This window comes from Mesoplodon densirostris, chromosome 3 (assembly GCF_025265405.1).
Source record: "Mesoplodon densirostris isolate mMesDen1 chromosome 3, mMesDen1 primary haplotype, whole genome shotgun sequence".
Taxonomy (NCBI): Eukaryota; Metazoa; Chordata; class Mammalia; order Artiodactyla; family Ziphiidae; genus Mesoplodon; species Mesoplodon densirostris.
The window spans coordinates 61,133,504-61,158,247 of NC_082663.1; the positions used below are offsets into that span (position 1 = coordinate 61,133,504).

General features: G+C 36.7%; 2 protein-coding genes across 2 annotated transcripts in view; both read left to right on the forward strand.

Moving 5' to 3' along the window:
- The window catches only part of POLK (DNA polymerase kappa), a 68,141-nt gene extending 51,639 nt beyond the window's left edge, over positions 1–16,502 (forward strand). The window contains exons 8-15 of the mRNA XM_060093056.1: positions 1,203–1,327; positions 2,645–2,811; positions 5,402–5,434; positions 8,632–8,728; positions 11,081–11,252; positions 12,954–13,913; positions 14,487–14,529; positions 14,757–16,502. Coding sequence (XP_059949039.1) covers positions 1,203–1,327; positions 2,645–2,811; positions 5,402–5,434; positions 8,632–8,728; positions 11,081–11,252; positions 12,954–13,913; positions 14,487–14,529; positions 14,757–14,841 — 1,682 coding nt within the window. The 3' untranslated portion in view covers positions 14,842–16,502. The remainder of the gene's footprint in view (positions 1–1,202; positions 1,328–2,644; positions 2,812–5,401; positions 5,435–8,631; positions 8,729–11,080; positions 11,253–12,953; positions 13,914–14,486; positions 14,530–14,756) is intronic.
- Positions 16,503–20,489: 3,987 nt separating this feature from the next.
- ANKDD1B (ankyrin repeat and death domain containing 1B) overlaps positions 20,490–24,744 on the forward strand; it is a 54,733-nt gene continuing 50,478 nt past the window's right edge. Inside the window, 2 exon segments of the mRNA XM_060094363.1 lie at positions 20,490–20,499; positions 21,891–22,182. Of these exon segments, the coding sequence (XP_059950346.1) occupies positions 20,490–20,499; positions 21,891–22,182 (302 nt within the window).

The following is a 24,744-nucleotide window of genomic DNA, read 5'->3' on the forward strand; positions in this document are numbered from 1 at the left end:
GCCCATGTGTCCAAAGCAAAAACTTATCATAAAGCTCATGTAGCTATCTTTTTTTTTTTTTTTTTTTTTTTGCGGTATGCGGGCCTCTCACTGTTGCGGCCTCCCCCGTTGCGGAGCACAGGCTCCGGACGCGCAGGCCCAGCGGCCATGGCTCACGGGCCCAGCCGCTCCGCGGCATATGGGATCCTCCCAGACCGGGGCACGAACCCGTATCCCCTGCATCGGCAGGCGGACTCTCAACCACTTGCGCCACCAGGGAGGCCCTAGCTATCTTTTTTGAAACACAAAATATATTTTAATTGGTTTTGGACATAATACTTTGTTTTCCCTTTGAAGACTTACAGTGCAAGAGAGACCACATATGTCCACACAAAATATGGATGAGACAGGAAAAAACACCAACTAGCAACATAGCAATCTAGGATCATCTGGTGAAGGGAAAAAGAGCTTTACATATGCCAATAACTCATGAGGGTATCACTGTGTCTTAGCATAGAAACTGATATTCATGAGGACCCTAGATTATCTTAAGAAAGCCATATTATGATTGGGTTAGTCTTTTCTTCCTATGCCAAAGCATGAGAATAAGTAATAAATTTTAGAAAGATGTGTATAAAAATTGAACTATTTGATGATCATAGTTGAATATACCTATTTCAAGCTATCTTAATCATTAAGACACATAAAAATTATAAAACACATCTCTGAAAAGGGGTAATTTGCTTTGTGAGTAGCATAAAAAGGATACATGCATTTCATTATCATTGTGTTAAATATACTGGAAACAGAATCTTTGATTTTTTTTTCTTTATGTGGATAATCTATACAGAAGACCTTTTCAAAGAGTAAACATCCATCCTAAATTATATTCTCGATCTTTTCTGTAAGACAGCCCTGTATTCCTACTAAATATAGTAAGTAAACTAATAATATCACTTAAACTCAGAAATGACTTTTAGACTTTAAAATACCATGGAGATTTAAATATTCCTCATTTCTGCTGCCACAATAACTAATACAATTCCTTTTCCTAAAACCATAGCAAGCCCTGGGGAGACAGATAGTAATCAAATGTAATTTTTAAAGTAGCATTCCACGTCATTTCAAATTTTTGCATTAAATTTTTTTTCTGTGTTGTTATCACATATTTTAAAGTCATACATATCATGTTCTTTGAGTCATCAGAGTGTTCTTCTTTTAAGGCATTGCACCAAATACAATGTTAGCGAAAGTATGCAGTGATAAGAATAAACCAAATGGACAATACCAAATTCTCCCTAATAGACAAGCTGTGATGGACTTCATCAAGGACTTACCCATTAGAAAGGTGAAATTTTATGCAAAATTTGTCATCTATATATATACTCGGTGTTGTGAAAAAATACTATTTAGGATGATAGTAATCATTCTTTCAGAAACTTTTAAAAATGATAGCTAACAAGCAAGAATGATAATGGATGATTTAATTTGGACTTGAAGAAATCTTTCTGTGAAATCCTAAAAGTGAGGTTTAGGAAGCTTGGCTGTTGAAAAGTTTGTTGAAAAGATTTAGAATTTTAATTGTTTTTGACCAGAAAAAAAAACCCCAAATACTTTACCATCTTTAAAACGGTAACATGATCCCTCAGGGATTATAGAAAGGGTATATTTTATTATTTTTTTTTACAGCTTCTAGATTGTTCTGCATATATATGCTTTTTAAAAAATAATAATTGTACTATACACTATTTGATGTTCTAGGGCTTGCTTTCCTGACTCAGCATAATGTATATTAGTGAATCTAAATAAACATTTTCAACGCTCAGAAGAAAGGCTATATCAAAATATATAATGTATAATGACTACTGAATAGCTTAGTATATATAAGATGTAGCTATAAAGCAGTGTTTTCCAATGTATTTTTAAGGTATGAATGGGTGTTCTGTTAGAAACATTCTGGGGTCAAAGAACTTTGGAATGTACCACCCTTGGTGGGTCACAAGAGATATTAATTTATTGAAGATTCATTATTCTTACAATAAAAAAGTTCATTTAAAGTTTGTTTATCCTAGAAACATACTCATTGTTACAGAGAACAAACTGGTGGTTTCCAGAGGGGAGGGGGTGGGGAGTTGGGCAAAATAGGTAAAGAAGATTAAGAGGTACAAACTTGGAGTTATAAAAAAAATGTCATGGGATGTAATGTACAGTATAGAAACTATAGTCAGTAATATTATAATAACTTTGTATGGTGACCGATGATTACTAGACTTATTGTGGTGATTGATTCATAACGTATATAAATGTTGAATCACTGTGTTGTACACCTGAAACTAATATAATGTACATCAACTATACTTCAATTTTAAAAAATTAAAAGGGAATAAAAAGTTGTTTATCCTACCATTCCTCAAGTTTATATGACCACAGAACTCTTTTTTAAATGCTTTTTAAAAATTCCATGGAATTAAAAATTTTTAATTTTCATGGAACACTAGTTTAGGAAATATAGCCAAAAAGTAACTAAAGCCGTTCTCTTGTGTGACTTTCGAAACTAGGCACATTATTTATACCTTTTATTAGTTATAAAATGTATGATGAGATTATAATACTACTTCTTATCTTAATTTTAAAATGTATTAATGATAAATTGATTCTTTTCTAGGTTTCTGGAATAGGAAAAGTTACAGAGAAAATGTTGAAGGCCCTTGGAATTATTACTTGTACAGAACTCTACCAACAGAGGGCATTACTTTCTCTCCTTTTCTCTGAAACATCTTGGCATTATTTCCTTCATATTTCCCTGGGTCTAGGTTCAACACACCTGGCAAGGTATCTGTATTTATAATTATTCTGCTTTTTTTTATCATTTGCTGAAATAACAGTTTTCACCATTGAGATAGAGACTACAAGGATAACATGTTTTAAATTTCTTTTAGGCTAGCTCAATTCAGAATATAATTTTTGAATTAGAGTCAAAAGATTGGATGTGAGAGAAAAGGAAAAGAGGAATAAAAAATCACTCCTAGGTTGTTGGCTACAGCAGTTGGATAGAGGGATAAGAGGAATGATGGGTGCTTTCTTTTCTGTACCTGCCTTGTTCTTTGTTCAGAACGTAAGAATACTGGTGATCAGATTGTGGGGGTAAGAAAGATGGCTCATACTCCAGAACTCACCCTTTAAGCAAGTAGACTTAACGATTCTTTGAAAGCCTTCATGAACTACCTGTATTTCTTCTCTTTTCCAGATTTGTAAATGATTCATTCATTCAGTACTGAGTACTTTGTGTGAGGCACTGTTCTAGGCACTGGGGATAATAGCAGTAAACAAGACCAAGTCCTGCCTTCATGGAGTTTGAAGAGTAGTGTGGGAAATAAAAAGTAACCAAATAAATGGAGAAAGTAAGGCAGAGTGGGGGCATAGACGTTGACTTGGGGGGTAAGAGATGGCGTTGGCAGCGGTTCTCCAGAGGCAGAGACCTGAAGGGGCCAGCCATGCAAAGATCTAAGAGAAGAGGAAACGGCTAGAGGAGAGGCCCTGTGTTTCCTCCCTGCCACTCTTTCATCCAGGTCTTAAAAAGAAGGATCCCAGGGCTTCCCTGGTGGCGCAGTGTTTGAGAGTCCACCTGCCGATGCAGGGGACACAGGTTCGTGCCCCAGTCTGGGAAGATCCCACATGCCGCGGAGTGGCTGGGCCCGTGAGCCATGGCCGCTGAGCCTGCGCGTCTGGAGCCTGTGCTCCGCAACGGGAGAGACCACAACAGTGAGAGGCCCTCGTACTACAAAAAAAAAAAAAGAAGGATCCCAGAGCTAGAAGGGTACACTGTTCAGGGTGGGTGAAAAGAAGGCACTAAAAACAAGAATGAAAATTAACACTGGGCACTATTTTTATGATTTTGTTATCATCTTGTTAGCCTGCCCTCAAAATAACTCTTTTATATTCATATAGTTAAACTAAAGGAAAACAAGAAGATTACTGAGGAGGCATATAAAATAAGTTTGATTAACCAATTAGACATGCTAAATCTTACAGAGATTGCAAGGCATGTGCTATTATTTTTCTCATCTCTCCATGCTCCTCATTCTTTCAAGTCCAGGTAGCTGACTTTGATCTTGAGTGGATATAATGAAAGATAAGAGAAAGACATCACAGTATTATAAATAATCCAGTATATGAAGGTGATGAGAAATAAAACTTTCTTCTTTAATCCAAAAATTATCCTCTTTTTATTTCCATAGCGCTTGAAAGCAATATAGTTTTTAATATAACATAGCACATATTCACCTGTGGTAGAGATGCAGGTAATGCTTTTAAGTGAAACTCATAGGTAATTTTTAACAATATAAAATAGCAAACTTACCTTCCCTTCTATCCACATTCTCTGTTTCTCTAATTTGCTTTATTTTTTAATCTGTAGTACTTCTCCCCTTCTAACCTGTTTCATATTTACTGCTGTGTTTGTTTATTTGTCTCCCTCCACTAAGATATGTTTCTTTATAACTATTTTTTTAACATTTATTTAATTTATTTATTTGGTTGCACTGAGTCTTAGTTGTGGCAGGCGGGCTCCTTTGTTGTGGCTTGCAGGCTCCTTAGTTGTGACATGCGAACTCTTAGTTGTGGCACACATGTGGGATCTAGTTCCCTGACCAGCGATCGAATCCAGGCCCCCTGCATTGGGAGCACAGAGTCTTAACCACTGTGCCACCATGGAGGTCCCTAAAATATAAGTTTCTTAAAGGCAGGCACTTGGTCTGTTTTCTTCATTACTGTTATCTCCAAGGCCTAGAACAGTGCTTGATTCATAATTGGTTTGTGAAATATTAGGAAAATGAATAATCTACATGTCATTTCAGCTTTTTGGTTTTAACTACTCCTACCAGAGTAGCTAGAATCCAACCAAACTAGGTGGTTCAGATTCCCAGTCATCATCCTATTGCTGTATGGCAAATTTTGACTGAGCTTCTATAGAGTGGTATAAGTGAATAATAAATAGGCTATTATTAATGTACTAGGCCAAAAACTAGATAATGGATATTAAATTATTTAAAATTTAATTATATCTTATAACTGCAAGCCATTATGCTACTACCTTCTGTTGGTTTTTATAAGTTGTGATTTTTTATATTCAGGCTTTTAATAGAAACAATTTATAATATCATCCTTTTCAAATTTGTTCTCTTTGATAGATATAGACTTGATCCATCACACATGTAATTATATTAGCATATCTTTCGACATTCTTTGGTGATAGTTTTATTTTTAGATTTAAAAACTCACTGTGTTTCATGATGTATAACTTTTAATGTAAAACGTTGAGATCTCTAAAGGGTAACTGATGTAAAATCATCTTGGTTGACTAAAAGAAACTCAGTCTTCTTTGAGAAAGCAAATAAAAGCTTTTTTTTTTTTTAATTTCAAGGGATGGAGAGAGGAAAAGCATGAGTGTTGAGAGGTAATGTTTTGTTACTAATTATTCATAATTTGTATTATTTTAAACTAATTTTTAATTTTTAGTAAATTATCACTGAAATTTAAAAATCTATTTGCAAACCAAGTAACAATTTTCAGCAGTTGATACTCCTACGGTAAATATTCCAGTGCAGTGCTTTATTATCTTTGCTTGCTGTGCTCTCAATGGGAAAAACTTTAACTGCAGTTATTTTTTTAAATGTTGGTTTTGTTCTATTCAGTGAAAACCAAGCATTTTAGGATTCTAAGTCTTAATTTCTAGACTTATTTATAAGAAAAATTATACTGAGTAGTTATTTGGGAAATTTAAGAAATGATGATGGAAATTCTTCCTGAAGTTCTTCAAATATTGGTGAATAACCATAGGCATCAAATAGTAAGATACTGATGAACGAGAGCTTAGAGGTGATCTAGTTCAGTGGTTTACAATCTTGTTTGAAGTCAAATGAAATCTTGATGGAACCTTATTGTTTAGGAAAATATGTCATTGTTTGAAAAGTCCCTCGCTTATCTCCTCAAAGAACCAAAGTTCCACTAAGACATTTAAGAACCGCGGACCTAGTATAAGGTTGTGTTCATTTTGCACATATATTATTCATGATCAGAAAAGCTGAATGACTTTTTTTTGAAATTTATTTATTTATGTTTTATACAGCAGGTTCTTATTAGTTATCTATTTGATACATATTAGTGTATACGTGTCAATCCCAATCTCCCAGTTCATCCCACCACCTCCACCAACCCCCCTTTTACCCCTTGGTGTCCATGTTTGTTCTCTATTTCTGCCTTGCAAACCAGTTCATCTGTACCATTTTTCTAGACTCCACATATATGTGTTTATATACGATATTTGTTTTTCTCTTTCTGACTTATTCACTCTGTATGACAGTCTCTAGGTCCATCCACATCTCTACAAATGACCCAATTTCATTCCTTTTTATGGCTGAGTAATATTCCATTGTATATATGTACCACATCTTCTTTATCCATTCGTTTGTGGATGGGCATTTAGGTTGCTTCCATGACCTGGCTATTGTAAATAGTGCTGCAATGAACATTGGGGTGCATTTGTCTTTTTGAATTATGGTTTTCTCTGGGTATATGCCCAGTAGTGGGATTGCTGGGTCATATAGTAATTCTATTTTTAGTTTTTTAAGGAACCTCCATATGGTTCTCCATAGTGGCTGTATCCATTTACATTCCCACCAACAGTGCAAGGGGGTTCCCTAGAAAAGATGAATGACTTTTACAAGACAACACACTCAGTAAATGACTTTGATAAAAATTGCTGTTTTAGGCTGTGATTTACATAAAAGCAATCAAAGGAAAAGAGGGGAAAAAAGCATCCAAAAGTGAGATAGTATCGTCCTATTTAATGATTTTTTCTTCTATTTTGTCTTTTGTTATTGAGAACATTGCTTGCTCTACAAGAATATTAACTAATATTAATATTTCTTAAGAAAGGGCCACCAAACCAGTAGAAAAAAGTGAACAAAGATCGAATTAGTTAACAGAAAAGACAATACAAATGGCTTTATAGACATGTGAAAATAATCTCAGTCTCCATATAATTTAAGAAATTCAGATTGAAAATTCTCTGAGATAGCATTTTTTACTAATCAAGTTGGCAAAGATGCACACTCTATTGGCAAGACTATGGGAGTGAAAAAGCTATTAAACTTTGAAGGAGGGTGTACTAGTTTCTTATTGGTGGTATAACTAATTACCACAAATTTTTTCTCTTACAGTTCTGAAGGTCAGAAGTCCTAAAATTAAGATGTCATCAGGGTTGCATTCCTTCTAGAGGCCCCAGAGGAGAATCCATTTCTTTACTAAAAGCTTCTAGAGGCTTCTTTCATTCTTTGGCTCACGGCCCCATTCTCTATCTTCAACTCTCACATTTTGTCTTTCTTTGACTCTTACCCTCCTGCCTCCTTCTTACAAGGACCCTTGAGATTACAATGGACCTACCTGGATAATTCAGGATAATCGCCCCATCTTAATTTAACCACATCTGTAAAGTTCATTTTACCATGTAAAGTACTAGATTCTGAGAGATTAGGGTTTGAACATCTTCGGGGACCATTATTTTGCCTACCTCAGGGGGCAAGCAATTTGGCAGTATCGATCAAGATCACAGACACACATGTACTTTGATCCCACAGTTCTTTTTCTAGGCATACATTCCACTGGTGTAATCACATGTCATTTTACATGTATACATGGTTATGCACTGCATTTTTTTGTGTGATAGCAAAAGATTGGAAATAAGTTTCTACAAATAGAGGATTGGTTAAATGATCTTACATCTTTAAATTAGAATTTATGCTGCCATATATAAATGAAATTATTTACTTATAGGGAACTCTCACCAGGATGAATGAGAAAAGCAAAGTGGTAAATAATGTATCTAATATTCTACTGTTTATATAGGGGAAATGTTTGCTTGTTTGCTTTTATATGCATACAGTATTCTAGAGGAATAAATAATGAATAGGAAGCTGGCAATATTGGTTGCCACTAGGGAAGAGAACTGGGTAGCTGGGAATAGTTAGAAGGGGGACTTTTCACTGAATGACTATTCAGGGTTTGCTCGGGCTTTTTTACTGGTTACCCCACTCTCTCTTTAGTGTCTTTATGTTAATATGACCTTTGAATACCCTTGTGCAGATGAAGTCACAAGTTCTACATTTAATCTTACCAGCCCTCCATTTCCGGTTGCCTATTAGATGACTTTATGTAGGTGCCATGAACCAACCCCTTAAATCTACTTGAAGATAATTCACTTACAGAAAATACACATTCAGTAATTGGAATGTTGTTCTCATTTGTACTTTCTTAAGATAATCCTCTGTAGCAGAGTCTGTATACATATGTATCCTACTGTTTTGTAAGTTTTGAGGGCATTATCCTTATATGTTGGTGACTTTAATCATCTTTTTTAAAATGTTGTAGAGAGCAAATGCACCTTTGCTAATCAGTTTAGCTATACACAATCTTCCATTATTTAAGAAGATCTTGGATGTTTTTACTTAATCATATCTTAGTTCATCTGAAAACTTTATTCTGTAATGTAGAAAATATAACTTAATGCTAGGCCATTTACATGTACTATATCATTTCTAAAATATACTGAATTGTAGTTTACTTTGTGCACCAAAATCATTCTTGCCTTTCTAGGACATTCAGTGAGATAAGTAAAGCAGAAGAACAGTACAGCTTGTGCCAAGAACTTTGCAGTGAACTTGCTCAAGATCTGCAGAAAGAAGGACTTAAGGTACTTTATTTTTATGCAGTGTTCTTAGTTTTCTAAATTTTTAATAATAAAAAGCTACCTTAAACCAAGAGTTAGATTTTGCATTTAAATACAAATTGGGATGTGTCAGAAAAGAGAGTTCTTGTCTTCAATAGAGACAAATTGAATTTTGACCCTTATCTGAGGCCTATGATGAGGTCATTTTATGAGAAGCAACTTATGAGGCTGGAGTGATTCCAGTATAATTCCAGAGAAGTTTATATTACCTTGGGAGTACATTTGAATAAGTTCAAAATCAGAGTTATACTGGCAGTAAAGAATAAGGGATAGGGAAGGATTTCCCTAGAACTGTGCTTGTTATAAATGCCTTTCCAATTTTCCTTTAATGTCATTGTCAGGTAGACATTGACCTTCTGGAATAGGCATTTTGTTTCAAGGCCTTAATCCAGGTTGCTTAACACATGGAGAACAAAACCTGGAAGGCTTTGAACTTTGTATTTTATAATCTTCACTCACAACAATCCATGTTTAGTATTTTTCCAACATTCTCAAAACAGAGGTAGAGTTATTACAAAGTATAATACAAAAGCAATAAAAAGTTATTACAAAGAAAGGGATATCTCATGACTATTTTCTTATAATCCTTCTCTGTTATACCTTAAATATATAGAGAGTTCTTTTTAAAAATTTTTTTAAGTAAGCTTTTAATTTTAGAATCATTTCCGGTTTATAGAATAGTTACAAGGATAATATCGAAATTTCCAGTATACCCAGTTTCCCTCATTATTAACATCTTATATTATCATAGTACATTTGCAAAACTAAGAAACTGATACTAACACATTTCTGTTAACTAAATCCAGACAGTATTTTTGTTTTACCTTTTTTTTTCCATTCATGTCCTTCTTCTCTTTGTTCCAGGGTTTAGTCCAGGGAACCACATTGCATTTAGTTTTCATGTCTTCCCAGTTTCCTCTAGTCTGTGACAGTTTCTCCATATTTCCTTGTTTTTCATGACCTTGACAGTCTTGAGGGATACTAGCCAGGTATACTGCAGAATGTCTTCCAATCTGGGTTTGTCTGATGACTTTCTTATGATTAGACCAGGGTTATAGGTTTTTAGAAAGAATACCACAGAAATGAAGTCTCCTTCTCATCACATCCCATCAAGGTATATGATAGCCACATGATATTACAGGTGAGAATAACCATCCTCACTTGGTTAAAGTTGTATTTGCTAGGCTTCTCCACTGTGAAATTACTATTTTTCCCTTTCCATACTCTGTTCTTTGGAAGTAAGTCAATAAGCCTAACCTACTCTCACAACCTCCAGGAGGTAGCAAAATATAGATAACAAAATTTACTGTTTTAACTTTCTAAGTATACATTTTAGTGGCATTAAGTACATTCAGATTGTACAACCATCGACACTTTTGATGTCCAGAACTTTTTCATTATCCCAAAGTGAAACTCTGTATCCATTAAGCAATAACTGTAAAGGAGTTCTAACATAAATTTAACATAATATCTAGCATATAGTAGGCACACAATAAGTGTGAGCTGTCCAGAAGATCTTTTCAATGAAGTCTCTTCAGATTTTTTCCCCTATCTTTTTAGGTACTGAATTAACCTCAAAAAAGGATTCAGTAAAAAGAAAAGTAATCAATTAACTTTGCCCTTTATATGAAAGTCTTTTATAAAAAGTCAGTTGGGGAGGGAAGTAATAATTACTGACTAAAATGGGATTTTTAGATTACTTATGGATTTCAGTTATTCTTTATGACAATTTTCATTACCATGTTTTTTTTGTAATTGTAATAGTTGATATTTATTGCCATTTAATATACATCAGGCACTGTTTTAGGGTCTTTATTTAATGAATGTTGATCTTTAACATTGAATGATCTCAACCCCAAAGAATTAAAATTGTAAGTTTAGTATTTTGCCGTTATAAGACCTGTCAACTAGTGTGTCATTGGAGTTCTTCCTTCCTAGAAATTTCTCTTATATAGAAACTATTATATGATGCAGTTGACAAACATAGGGAAGGGAGTGTGGATACAAAAACTCTATGATCAGCCCCTAGACCATTAAAGATTGAGTCATTATTTTATAACATAAGCCAAAATTGTGTTTGTTTTTGCTGTCTTTCATTAGTGTTTTGTTTAGGCACAGAGGGTAGGGCAAGAACTCCTCCTCCTCCTACAAAAGCTCCACATTACCATGTTTTTTTGTAAATAATAAATAAATAAATAAATAATACTTCCGTAGTCTGTGTACACAAGAGACCTTTCTGAATTTTTCTAACCTGTAAAATAACTTTTTTCTGGAAGTTAAAGAGCCATATATAATAATGTATTCTGCTTGTTACAGGGTAGAACCGTTACCATTAAGCTAAAGAATGTGAATTTTGAAGTAAAAACTCGTGCATCTACAGTTTCATCTGTTGTTTCTACTGCAGAAGAAATATTTGCTATTGCTAAAGAATTGCTAAGAACAGAAATTGATGCTGATTTTCCACATCCCTTGAGATTAAGACTTATGGGTATGAGTTTTCTATACTTGTTTTTCCTTAAATCTGCTAGACTTTTCCATGGAATCAACTTGGGAAATATTCTCACCTCCATTTTATTTCTTAAATCTGTTTAGGAAGTTGTACTTACGCTACTACCATTTTTCTTGATTCTTAGGACCTGATGCATGTGAAGCCACAATCATTAGTTTAATTCCAGTAAGAACCAGTTAAAGTCATTCTTTTCCTTACTACTTACTGAAATCCTTGGGGTTAGATATCTTTCAAAATTTTAAACTTTTCAGATTTTAGAAAGCAAGTTCAGTGCATATTGAGTATATTATATAATACTCCTTTGGGACCTGAAGCAGCACTTCATGATCAAACACATTATTATTTCTGTAGCAAAACAAAAAAATATTCACACTGAGTTGTAAAGACTCTAAATAGTCTCACACCGATCTTGTCATCAATTACCATTTGTTGCTTACAATTTTCAGAGCTTTTTGGATTTCAGAATTACAGATAACGGATTGTGGCACTATAAAACCACATTTCTAGCCATCACGTGGTAAAAAAAGACAAACGAACCATGTTTCCAAAGTGAACGAGTGAGAGAATGTTTAGGGATAAGCACTCCAAATGCCAACTTTACTGCTAAGAATGAGTCATTAGCCATACTTTCACATATGAAAAATAGCACACACTGAAGTCAATTTGAATAAAGTGTGTTAACTAAAAGAGCTAAAGAGTGGATGTTAATAGCAGCTTTATTTATAATTGCCAAAACTTGGAAGCAGCCAAGATGTCCTCCAGTAGTAGGTGAATGGAAATTGTGGTACGTCTAGACAACAGAATATTATTCAGCACATAAAAGAAATGAGCTATTGGAGTAGAGGGTGGGGGAGAAGAAAAGAAATGAGCTGTCAAGCCGTGAAAAGACATGGAGGAAACTTATATATTATTAACTGAAAGAAGCCAATCTGAAAAAGCTACATCCTGTATGATTCCAACGTATGACATTCTGGAAAAGGCAAAACTATGGAGATACTAAAAAGATCAGTGGTGTCAGGGGTGGGGGGAGGGAGGAATAGGCAGAGCACAGAGGATTTTTAGGGCAGTGAAACTATTCTGTATGATGCTCTAATGGTGGATACATGTCATTGTACGTTTGTCAAAACCCATAGAATGTACAACATCAAGAGTGAACCCTAATGTAAGCTATGAACTTTGAGTAATAATGTCGTGTCAGTATAGGTTCATTGATTGTAACAAATGTACCACTCTGGTGTAGGATGTTGATAGTGGAGGAGGAGTGCATGTGTGGGGCAGATAGTATATGGGAACTCTCTGTACTTGCTACTCAACTTTGCTGAGAACCTAAAATTGCTCTAAAAAATAGTGCCTATTGCAAAAAAGGGAGCTAAAAAAGCTATGCAATTGACTCCAATTAGTTACTCGATATTTAATGGTATCACGTGTCAGGTATTAACTGAAAGACCTATATAATCATGCTAACTCCAGTAGATACTTACTATTTAGTATACCCAGCTTTATAAAGAAAGTTAATTTCCACTCATAATACCACCTTTGAAAAAGCATCCTTTAATTCAGAAAATACAGTGTTGCTTATTATTTTTGGCTAAACAGCCTTTTTCATATATGTTATAATAGTATTATGCAAAATGTCTCTATTGAATTTGAAATGGATTAATTATGGTTGGTTTAATTTAGGGGTGCGGCTCTCTGGTTTTCCCAATGAAGAGGAGAAGAAACACCAACAAAGGAGCATTATTGGCTTCTTACAGCCTGGAAACCAAGCCCTGTCAGCCACCAGATGTATACTAGAGAAAGCTGACAAAGATCAGTTTCTAAAACCTCTAGAAATGTCTCATAAGAAGAGTTTCTTTGATAAAAAACGATCTGAAAGGAATTGGAGCTACCAGGACACATTTAAATGTGAAACTGTAGATAAACAAAGTTTACAGACATCACAATCCTTCCAAGTTTTAAAGAAGAGGATGAGTGAGAATTTAGAAACATTGGAGAATTTAGATAACTGTCATATATTTACCTGTCCTGTTTGCTTCAGGGAGCAAGGAAGCATCAGTCTGGAAGCCTTTAATAAACACGTAGATGCGTGTCTTGATGGACCTTCCATCAGTGGAAACTCTAAAATGTCCTCACGTTCACATGCTTCCTCTACAGAAGTGAACGAGAAAGAAAATGTACATGATTCTGTTTCTGTCTGTGAGAAGCAGGATTATGAAACTCATCAGAAGAATACAGAGATCACATCAGTAGATTCTGTAGCGTTGGCAGAGACTACTGGTAATCCATCTAATACAGAAGGTGTAGGTGCGCTAAGTAATAAGCACAGCAAAGAGGAATGTTCTAGTCTTCCAAGCAAATCATTTAACGTGGAACACTGTCCTCAGAATTGTTGCACTGTTTCACTGGAAAATGAAGATGGTGCGTCATTAAGAAGGAAAGAGCCCCTACAACCTTATTTATATGAAGTGATCAGTGACCAAGTCCTCGTTTGTCCTGTTTGTAACCTAGAACAAAAGACTTCAGATCTTACCCTATTCAACGTGCATGTAGATGTTTGCTTAAATAAAGGCATTATCCAGGAACTGAGAAAGGATAAGGTTAATCCAGTTAACCAACCCAAAGAAAGCACCACAAGTACTGGTGAGTTTACAGTTATTTTAAAGAACTTGATTTTCTAGGAATGTTTTATTAAAATTGAGATTATTGTTAAATCTGAAACATATACCTTGAAAGGGATAGTTCATGTACGCTGCCATTTAGGAAAATGTTAGTTACCTTAACGGTGGGTTAGAATTAGCTGAAGACATTAGATTTTAAATTTTGGGAAACCTCTGGTTTGGGCTTGATTTAGCACAGAATGAACTCAAAGGTTTAGGGAGCTGAGTGATCTAATCAATACAGAAATTCCTTCAGAGAACACTTGCCAAGGCACAGTGGTGACTTAACTATAATTATATAGCCAAAAAGCCTCTTTAACTTGTTTTTTGGTAGTTCCGACTCTAACCCAACTTCAAAATCAGCTGTAATACTAATGAAACAAATAAATTACAAAGAAATTATGCTATACATTAGTTTCTGGTATATATAAATTCGAACAATGTAGTACTAAGGAAGTTTTTATTATCTTTAATCAGTCAACCTTAACTCTTTAAATTTTTAGAAAGCTTTTTAATTATTTCATGTTATTCATTGTGGAATTTCTTCCCTCTAAAGATAACTCAGGCAAAGTACAGAAGATTGGGACAAAAGCAAACAGGTATGGCTAATTTGAGTTTTAATAAAGCTGGCTATGAAATTGTTATATTTTGAGGTCTGATTTTTAAGAAATGTTAAAATTTGCTTTTAGAAATCATTAAGTAAAAGTTTTAAAATCAATTATTTGCATAAACAATTTTTTAAATCTCTTCATGCATTTTATTATTTTATAGTTTTTTGTTTTGTAGTTCTTCATGCATTTTACTTGCATGTTCTTTTTTATTCCAGGCCAGGACTGATGACAAAGCACTCGGCGTCAAAGAAAACAAAACCAAACAGTCCCAGACACACCCTTGATATATTTTTTAAATGAACGTTGAACATTTTATCATTAATTTTTTATTGAAACTTGTTATTTTATAATCAATGAATGTATTCTTCCTCATTCCAGGCTTACAGATTCATTGAGTGAAAGGCAAGTGCAATAAGCCCTCCCCAAATGACATTTCCTTTATATGAATTTGGAATATATACTAATTTACTTCTGTATCTTTTTTTGATAACAATGAGAATTCCACTTCCATTATACTTCGATTGGAAATCAGTCCTGTTAGAGATAATTTTAAAATGAGAAGTTAGGAATGGGATCAGGAAGTGATTTCTTTCTTTATTATGTTTTTGGGGTTTCTTTGTTTTTGTTTTTTTTTGCGGTACACAGGCCTCTCACCATTGTGGCCTCTCCCATTGCGGAGCACAGGCTCTGGATGCGCAGGCTCAGCGGCCATGGCTCACGGGCCCAGCCGCTCCGTGGCCTGTGGGATCCTGCCAGACTGGGGCACAAACCTGTGTCCCCTGCATCGGCAGGCGGACTCCCAACCACTGCGCCACCAGGGAAGCCCTATTATGTTTTATAGTGAATATAAAAACTTACATTTATAAGGGCTCTCAGAAGTTCAGATAAACCTATTTTAGCATAAGAATTTTTTAGCACTTAACCACTTTGTTTGCACTGGACTGCTATGTTTGATCTTAGTATCTTCTACAACTTTGTATAATTATATTTTAGCTCCTAGTATCTTCAGATACCTCATGAACATTCATAATGAATACTTATCTTAAGTTCTATGAAGAGTATTAGCTTAGCAGAACTAGCATGAGTGGTTTTGTTACCTTCAGGGAAATAATGTCACAGTATTATTTGCTGTGTTAAAAGAATTTTTGTTTAAAATATGATTATTCATTTGATTTTTTTTAATTTAAAATTTTCTTTATCTAATGAATAAGCACTTGGTTCACTTAAAAAAAACATTTAGTCTAAGATTCATGGTAATTATTTTCTTATCTAGGACTTTTAAACAGCAATATTTCATTTCTTGACAGTTATATTTGTACTTTACACAAATCTGTAAAAAAGGATAAATTGTACACTCACTTCATTTTTATTATGACCTTCTGGAGAAGAATGTGCAATTCAAAAGTGTGCAATTAATGTGTGTTAAAACACCTCATTTATCTTAGTTATATTTCTATCATGTTTTCATTAACATTCGCGAAAGAAGACAGCTTAACAGTAGTTAGCTTAAGTAGTTCCAAATATTTTTGTGCTATCAATAGAGGAGTTTTTATCAAAAAAACAATTATTTAATTGAAACATGAAGATGGAACCCATTTTCTATTACGGCTTTAAGGAACTGAATCTTTTGTTCTAATATTTTTGTTTCTTTTCATATTTTATAGCTCATTACCTAAATGTATAAAGACAATGTTTTAGGAACAGCGTAAATTAGAATCTCACACAACCTTTGGCCAAAGTGGTAATTTGACTTTAAATTACTAGATGATTTAAAATTAGGCTTAGTTTATTAACATACCAATTTCATGCCTAATATTATTATACGCTATGGTTAATACCTAGTTGTAGAGCTACGCTTCTTGATTGTGTGATTTACTTACATTAATTCTCTACAAAATTAACTTCAATGAAGCAGTGATTTAATGTATTGAAAAGTAGATAGCACCATATTTGTTCTTTTCTATCCTATCTTGTTTCAAGTTCATTTTTATTGTGTTTTCAACATTAGAGTGAATACTAAAATTATTTTCACTTAGATGATTCATTTAATTGAATGTTATCATTTAGTAATATTTAATAAAAATTTAAAATGAAATTTTAAATGTTTAATCTTAGCCAGTAGAAATGGTTTCCTTACTTTTCCACTCTTTTCCCACCTCTGTTGCTTTCACTCTTATTTTCTTTGCCCAGAATTTTCTCCACATCCTTTTCTGTTTTATCTAATAATCCAACTCATTTTCTTTTTATTATAATTTTGTTTGGGGGCATTAAAAGAAAATACAACAAAACCACAAAGAATAAGCACCTATAATCTTACCTATTTAGAGAGTCAGAATATAGGGAACCACCTGGGAGAACATATTTGCAACACATATAATTGGCAAAATACTAGTATCCAGTATATATATAATCCAGAATATATAAATGATTCCTATGAATCATTAAGAAAAAGACAGCCAATAGAAATTTGGACAAGTCTTTAGATGGCACTTTACATAGAAAGAAATCCAAATGGCCAAGAAACATGAAAACATCCTCAGCCATTTTAGTTATAGGGAAATGAAAAAAAAAAAAAAACCACAAAGAGGTATTATAATACCTTTCCCAGATTCACAAAAATGAAAGGATCCAATGATATTAAGTTTTGGTGATGATATGGAGCAATATCAACTCTTATTTGAAAACAATCTCTTTGGAAAACGGTTTGTCCTTCTTCAGTAACTCTGAAGATGTGCACACTCAACACCCCAGCAACTGCACTCCTAAATATACGCTTTTGCTGGTTATCTTCCATTTGCCCTCCTGATTTTACTCTGTGCCCTCCACCCTGCTTTAAGTTCAGTGAGGCATCATGGCAGCGGGCAGCCACTGCAGAAGGTTTCAGGGAGGAAAGAAGGTGAAGTTGTTTATTCCCTCATATACCTTTTTGAGGAATCATGTCAAGCTGGTTAAGTCCCTTGATGAAAGGTCACAACTTCTTCATATGTCATTTTCTGCTTTCTCTCCAGGTTCTGATAATCCTTTCCTTGCCCTCACCCCTTCATCCTAGGGGTGGCATCAGAGCCTTGCCCTTATTAGTCCTGAGGTGCTGCCCTATCTTTTGTGGTTTCCCCACACCCTGTCCACAACTTTGTAAATGGTCCCTTTCTTAAAAGTCATCTCAAAATACAATTTTTTTCCTGCCAGAGCCATAACTGATACAATGTCTTGGGAAAACTATTGAACATGTTTTTTAGGAAGCATGTGCAAGAATGCTCATAGCAGCACTGTAATAGCCAAAAAATGGAAATAAACCAAATATTCAGCACTGGTAGAATGGTTAGATTCTACCATTGTATATTCATGTAGATTCAAACAAAAGAATTCTACACAGTGGTGAAAATGAAGGAAATAGCTAATCAGAAGGTGGATGAATATCACAAACATAATGTGGAGCAAAAGAAGCAAATCATAGAAGGATGCCATCAGCATGATTCCATTTATATAGTTCAAAACAGTGTATATTGCTTTAAGGATGTATTCATATGAGATCAAATTATTAAGAGAAGCAAGTATATTATTGTCCCCAAAGTTAGAATAATGACTTCCTCTGTGGGGGGAGAAGAGGGAATGTGATTGAGAAATGGCACATGGAACTGCTGGGATGCTGACAGTCTTCTATTGTCTTGGGTGGTGACTGCATGGATGTTTATTTTAAAAATATTATTTAAACTGTATGTATGTATTTTATAGATTCTTGTTCATATGTGACCTATATCATGATAAAGAGTAAAACAAAAAAAATGGCAGGAACCGCTTTCCTTAGTAAGGTGATGTTCTCCTTCATCTCTGCAGGCTACTAGCTTCAACAGAGAAAAAGTACATTTCTCTCTGCTAGGACTTTGCTGAACACAGCAAGAAAGAGTCATCCCATGACAACATTTTAAGTTTTTCTCCTAATGTTTCCCCTAATGCTACAGCCTCAATCAGCATTTGGTCTGCTCTCCAAAGTCAAATTGCCAAAGTTGACAATTTGACCAAATATTTTATCATCTCCAAACAAGTCACCAGCTTCCCAACCTGTGATATATATCGCCACTCCTCAAAGCCCCTCCCTCAAACACTAAGCCAATTCTGTATATTAGATTTTGTTATTTTCAGCACCCTGCTTTCTGTATCACTTCAGAATTTTACTTCAGCTGTGAATTACAGAGACCCAATCAGTGTCTTAAAAAAAAAAAAAAAAAAATCAGGGCTTCCCCGGTGGTGCAGTGGTTGAGAGTCCGCCTGCCGATGTAGGGGACACGGGTTCGTGCCCCGGTCCGGGAAGATCCCACATGCCGCGGAGCGGCTGGGCCTGTGAGCCATGGCCGCTGAGCCTGCGCGTCCGGAGCCTGTGCTCCGCAACGGGAAAGGCCGCAACAGTGAGAGGCCCGCATACGGCAAAAAAAAAAAAAAAAAAAAATAGGTGCAAGTACTCAGGAACTACAAAATATTATTGAAAGACAAGCAGTCTGAGTTAATTAAAAGAATAATCCTATTTATGAATAGGAAGAATAACTATCTTAAAGATAACTCTCTCCTAATTATTCTATAAGTTCAATAAAATTCAAAACAAAACTTCTTATGGTTTTTCTTGGAAGTTGTTAAGTAGATCGTAAATTTTATATGGAAGAGCAAAGGCCCAAGAATAATAAGGTAGCAGGACAGGCCCTATTACATAGCAAGATTCATTATAAAGCTGTAGTAATTAATAACATACACTAATAGAGTAGTATTGGCCTGGGTATGAACATTTTAGACAACTCAGTACAAAAAGTATTTACTATTTAATAAATAGTGCCTAAACTCTGACCTTCCAACTGATTTCACAGCTTCTCCTGCTCTAAACCATTTTGTGCATTTTTTGCACATTAGCCATAATGTTTTCATAACGTCACTCGTATTAGAAACAAAACAAAAAAAGATTTCAAAGCTCTCAACTCTGTCCAGGATCAATGAGAGCTGAGAAGGGGACTGATTTTCAGCGTATGATGATTTCTATGGTGCAAATACCATGACAGATTTCAAGCTATTGACACGATGTCAACCAGTTCACAAAGTTCCTGAAAATTTAACAATTGGCTCTTGGGTGCCAGCACAAGCGAGTTCCCAAAAATCAGTGTTCATGGTGCACACCAAATACTGGCTTGGCATTCAAGCCCAGTCAAGTCACACTGCATAGCTTGCAGTTTCCTGAATTAACTAAGCTATTTCTCCCTTCTGGTGTCATGCTCAGTTGCTCCCTCTGCCCAGAATGTGCTTCCTGAATGCCCCTTTGCCCTCTCCATACACAGTAACCATACACAGCTATTCATCTTTCAACTCATCCCAAGGACCACCTTCAAGAAACGGTCTCTGTCCCCTAGGAAAACTGATTAGTCACTCCTTTGTGCTCCTGTTTCTCTATGAAGACACTGAAACATTCTTTGTTGTGGCTTTGCTGCGGTCTCTCCCTTCTAGGTTGTAGGCTGCTAGAGATGCTGGACTGTCTTTCACTGATCTCTGAATTATAAGTGTGAAGTGTAAAGCCTGGCACTCAGTAGGTGTTAACTATCATTTGTTGACCCATAAATGAATAAATAATGTTTGCCCAAAGACTGGTGTCTATTACTGTCATGCTAATTTTCTCTGTGAAGACAGGGTGGCCGACGTAGATGGCTGCACTCAAGCTGGGCACTAAGGATGGGCATTCTGGAAAGAGAGAATTGTACTTCTTTCCCTTTATTGGGTAATTGCTTGCTTTATAAATGTTTTATTACTGTGTTCTTTTGGGGTAGCTTGGAAATATTTGGAAAAAGGCTCAAAATATGACTATTAACCTAGGGCTAAAAAAAATGATTTTTGAGGAAATATTCCATTTTGAAAATCACACCTGGTGCCTGCTTTTTTTTTTTTTTCATAAGTAATGTCCCCTTTTTTTTTTGGCCATGCCTTGTGGTACGTGACATCTTAGTTCCCCAACCAGGGATTGAACCTGTGCCCCCTGCAGTGGAAGGGTGGAGTCTTAACCACTGGACCACCAGTGAAGTCCCAGTAATGTCCCATTTTGAAAAGCAGTAATACATTTGAGCATACCTGGTGCTGGTAGGGCTCTAGTGAACATCACAGAGATGTGGTGTTTATACCCCTGAAGCAAAAGCTGGTCTTTTGTTGAATCATTAAGGGATAATCACTTTTGCTTTGTAATACATAATTGGATTAACAGTTGTTTAAGAAAAACTCAAATGATATTATGGTGAGTATTGAAAACATGATTCCATTTATTAAATCGTATATTGGACTGCTCCCCTTACAAGTGTGAGGTAATTTATTTTCTAATGCTGTCTACAAAAGGCTCAGGGAGACAGAAGATAATTCAGAGGCAAATAGTTTTCACACTTTCCTTGTAATCGCGGTCTCTTAAGTTTGTTATGATTTCAAACCTATATATACCTACATATACATATGCATAGATGTGCATACACCATATATATATATGTGTGTATATACATACTATACACACAACCTCACCTGAACCCATATCTGTTACTGAATTCTGTCTACCCTTGTAGGGCCTGTTGAAAATATCCACTTCTTTCTATTCCTTTTGTCAAATCCTCAACAGTTGCCTAATCTCTGGCCTTCCAATTTATTTCTCAGCTTTCATCAGTATCCTTCCCTTCTCTAAACCATTTTGTGCATTTTTATAGACAATGCTTTCCTAACATCACTCATATCCGTCTGTGTGTACCAAAAAGGTGGGTCAGTTCTGGGGTCAGATCTAATTCTATTTTATTAGGGCTTAATTTTTTTTTCACTCCTAGAATATGCTCAACTTCGAATTTAACTTCTGAACCCATCCACAGGCATGAGATGTGCCATGGTTTTATTTGTTTGTAATCCATCAAACACAGTGCTTATGTACTAGGGATTCAATGGAGATATCCAGGTTGTCCTTCAATATTCTACTTTTCTTCCATATTATTAGAATTTTAGGTAGGCACACGATTGCCCAGAATAGTTTACTATACTTCATCAATTCTTTATTTTATAAACCACTAAGAAAGAAATAAAACCCAAGATGGGGAGTCCAGTAGGTTACCACTGCATTAAAATGGGGTACCAAGGTTTTCCATCTTCAGAGAGGCTATCGAGTCTTACTTTATTCTAGAGAAAATTCTGGACGGCCATTTAAAAATTATTCAATACTTAAGTTCCGATAGTGTTGGTTATCAAGCCAACCTCGACACTTCTCCCAACTGTACGAAGAACGGCCTCAGTGTACGCCGGGAGTTTTCTCAGAACGTTTTGCCTCGCGTGAACCCAACCACATCACGCCACACCTGAAGGCGACTCCGCCCAGCCAGGGCTGGAGACCCGGGGCGAGCCGCGCGTAGAAGCGCCCGCAGCCGAGAGCGGCCTCGGGGGCCTGGGGGCCTCGGGATCGGACATAGAGCCGGGTCGGCGCGCCCCGGTGCGCAGGGAAGCGGCAAGGGGGCTGCTGCTCGGCGAGGCTGCGGCCGCCAAAGGGTTGCGGGAGGGCCTGAGGGGCGCGGCGGCCCGGCCCTGGAGACGCCTGGCGCGGATCCCGAAGCAAGAGCGTCCGCGCGCGCGAGGAGGCGGCGGCCGAGCACGAGTTCCGTGAGTCTGGGAACAAGGCCTGGAGACGCCGGCGCTGGCGGCGCCGCGCGGGCGCGGGGAGCTGGTTGAGCAGTGTGGCTGCAGCGCTCGGGCCGCGACGGGAAGGGACCCGAGCGCATCCTCATCCCCGTGCCCTCTGAGGGCTAGTTTTCAGCTTTGGGATCCACCCCCACCCAAGTTTTGACTCACATTTCTCAAGACGTTTTATTTCCGATAAACCCTGCGCTGTGGGTGGAAGGAAAGTGTTACCCTTTCAAATTAAGGAAAAGGATTTTTCAAGAAATGATTAAGTCCTTTTACAAATAAGGAAAGAGTTTTTGTTTTGTTTTTTTTTGCTGTACGCAGGCCTCTCACTGTTGTGGCCTCTCCCGTTGCGGAGCACAGGCTCCGGACGCACAGGCTCAGCGGCCATGGCTCACGGGCCCAGCCGCTCCGCGGCATGTGGGATCCTCCCGGACCGGGGTACGAACCCGTGTGCCCTACATCGGCAGGCGGACTCTCAACCACTGCGCCACCAGGGAAGCCCCGGAAAGAGTTTTATGTGCTGTTATCTCCTATAGCCTGACGCATTCACTGATTTATTGTGTGACTTTAAGTAAGTCACTTAATCTTTCTGTGCTTTAAGTTTTTAAAGCACGGAGGGGATCATCTATGCCTTGGGGGTTTATAGCATAAACTCAGGGACGCTGTTTAAGTGTCTTCAAGGTTGAGAATGACGTCGAGTCTCTTAACGAGCACACCCTCCAAGTTGGATAGGTGGGATGGCCTCATTTCCTGAAGACCAGCCTTGCGGGCAGAGCACCAGTTTCTTTTTTTTTTTTTCCTTATAAATTTATTTATTTATTTTTGGCTGCATGGGTCTTTGTTGCTGCACGCGGGCTTTCTCTAGTTGTGGAAAGTGGGGGCTACTTTTCGTTGCGGTGAACGGGGGCTTCTCATTGCGGTGGCTTCTCTTGTTGCGGAGCACGGGCTCTAGGCGCGCGGGTTTCAGTAGTTGTGGCTCGCGGGCTCTAGAGCACAGGCTTAGTAGCTGTGGCGCACGTGCTTAGTTGCTCTGCAGCATGTGGGATCTTCCCGGACCAGGGCTCGAACCCGTGTTCCCTGCGTTGGCAGGCAGGTTCTTAACCACTGCGCCACACGGGAAGCCCGATGTTGAATTTTTTAAAATGCTTTTTCTTCATCAATTTAAATGATCATGTAGTTTTTCTTTTTTAGACTACTAATATAGTAGATTACATTGATTGATTTTCAAATCTGGAACCAGTTTTGCATTGTCAGGATAAACCCCACATGGTTATGGTGTATTATACTTTTTATATATGACTGGATTCGATTTGATAATGTTTGAGGAGTTTTGAATCTATGTTGTTGAGGGATATTTGTTTATAGCTTTCTATTCTTGTAATGTCTTTGGTTTTAGAATCAAGGAAATGCTGATCTCATAAGATGTGTTGGGAAGTGCTTCCTCCTCTTCTGTTTTCTGGAAGAGATGGTATAGACTTGATGTTATCCTTTAAATATTTGGTAGAATTCACCAGTGAAACTATCTGGGTATGGGGATTTCTTTTTAGGAATTTTTAAAACTACAAAGCCCATTTCTTTAATAGTTATAGGATTATCCAGTTATCTGTGTAATCTTGAGCGAATTTTGGTAGTTTGTGGTTTTTGAGGAATTGTTTCATCTAAGTTGTTGAATTTTTTTTTTTTTTTTTTTTTTTTTTTTTGCGGTATGCGGGCCTCTCACTGCTGTGGCTTCTCCCGTTGCGGAGCACAGGCTCTGGACGCGCAAGCTCAGCAGCCATGGCTCACGGGCCCAGCCACTCCGCGGCACGTGGGATCTTCCCGGACCGGGGCACGAACCCGTGTCCCCCGCATCGGCAGGCGGACTCTCAACCACTGCGCCACCAGGGAAGCCCTAAGTTGTTGAATTTCTGTGCATGCAGTTGTTCACAGTATCTCTTTCTCATCTTTTAACGTCTGTGGAGACTGTAGTGCTCCGCTCTCTTTCATTCCTTACATGGGTAATGTGTGTCTTCCCTCTTTTTTCGTAGCCTTGCTAGAGGTTTATTGATTTTATTGACATCTTCAAAGAACCAGCTTTTGTTTTTATTGGTTTTTCTCTATTGTTTTTCTGTTTTCAGTTTTACTGATTACTGCTTTTACCTTTGTTGTTTTTCTTCTGTCTGCTTGATTTAGGTTTATTTTGCTCTTCATTTTTTACTTTCTCAAGGTAGGAGCTTAGATTATTGACTTGAAGCCTTTCTTCTTTTCTGATAATTTAATCCTATAAGCTTTAGCTGCATCCCACACATTTTGATATATTTTATTTTAATTTTCATTTGGTTCAAAATATTTTCTAATTTCTCTTGAGATTTCCTCTTTGATCCCTGGTCCAGATTTTTTTTTTTTTCCAAAAATTGGAAGTTCTCATAGTACTGAGCCTACATTCCCTCCTGACAGTATTCTTCTGGAAGTGATTGTGGTTACCCAACCCTTCCATCCAACCATTGAACAAATATTTATTGAACACCTACTAGCACTAGGCACTGGGATTACTTTCAG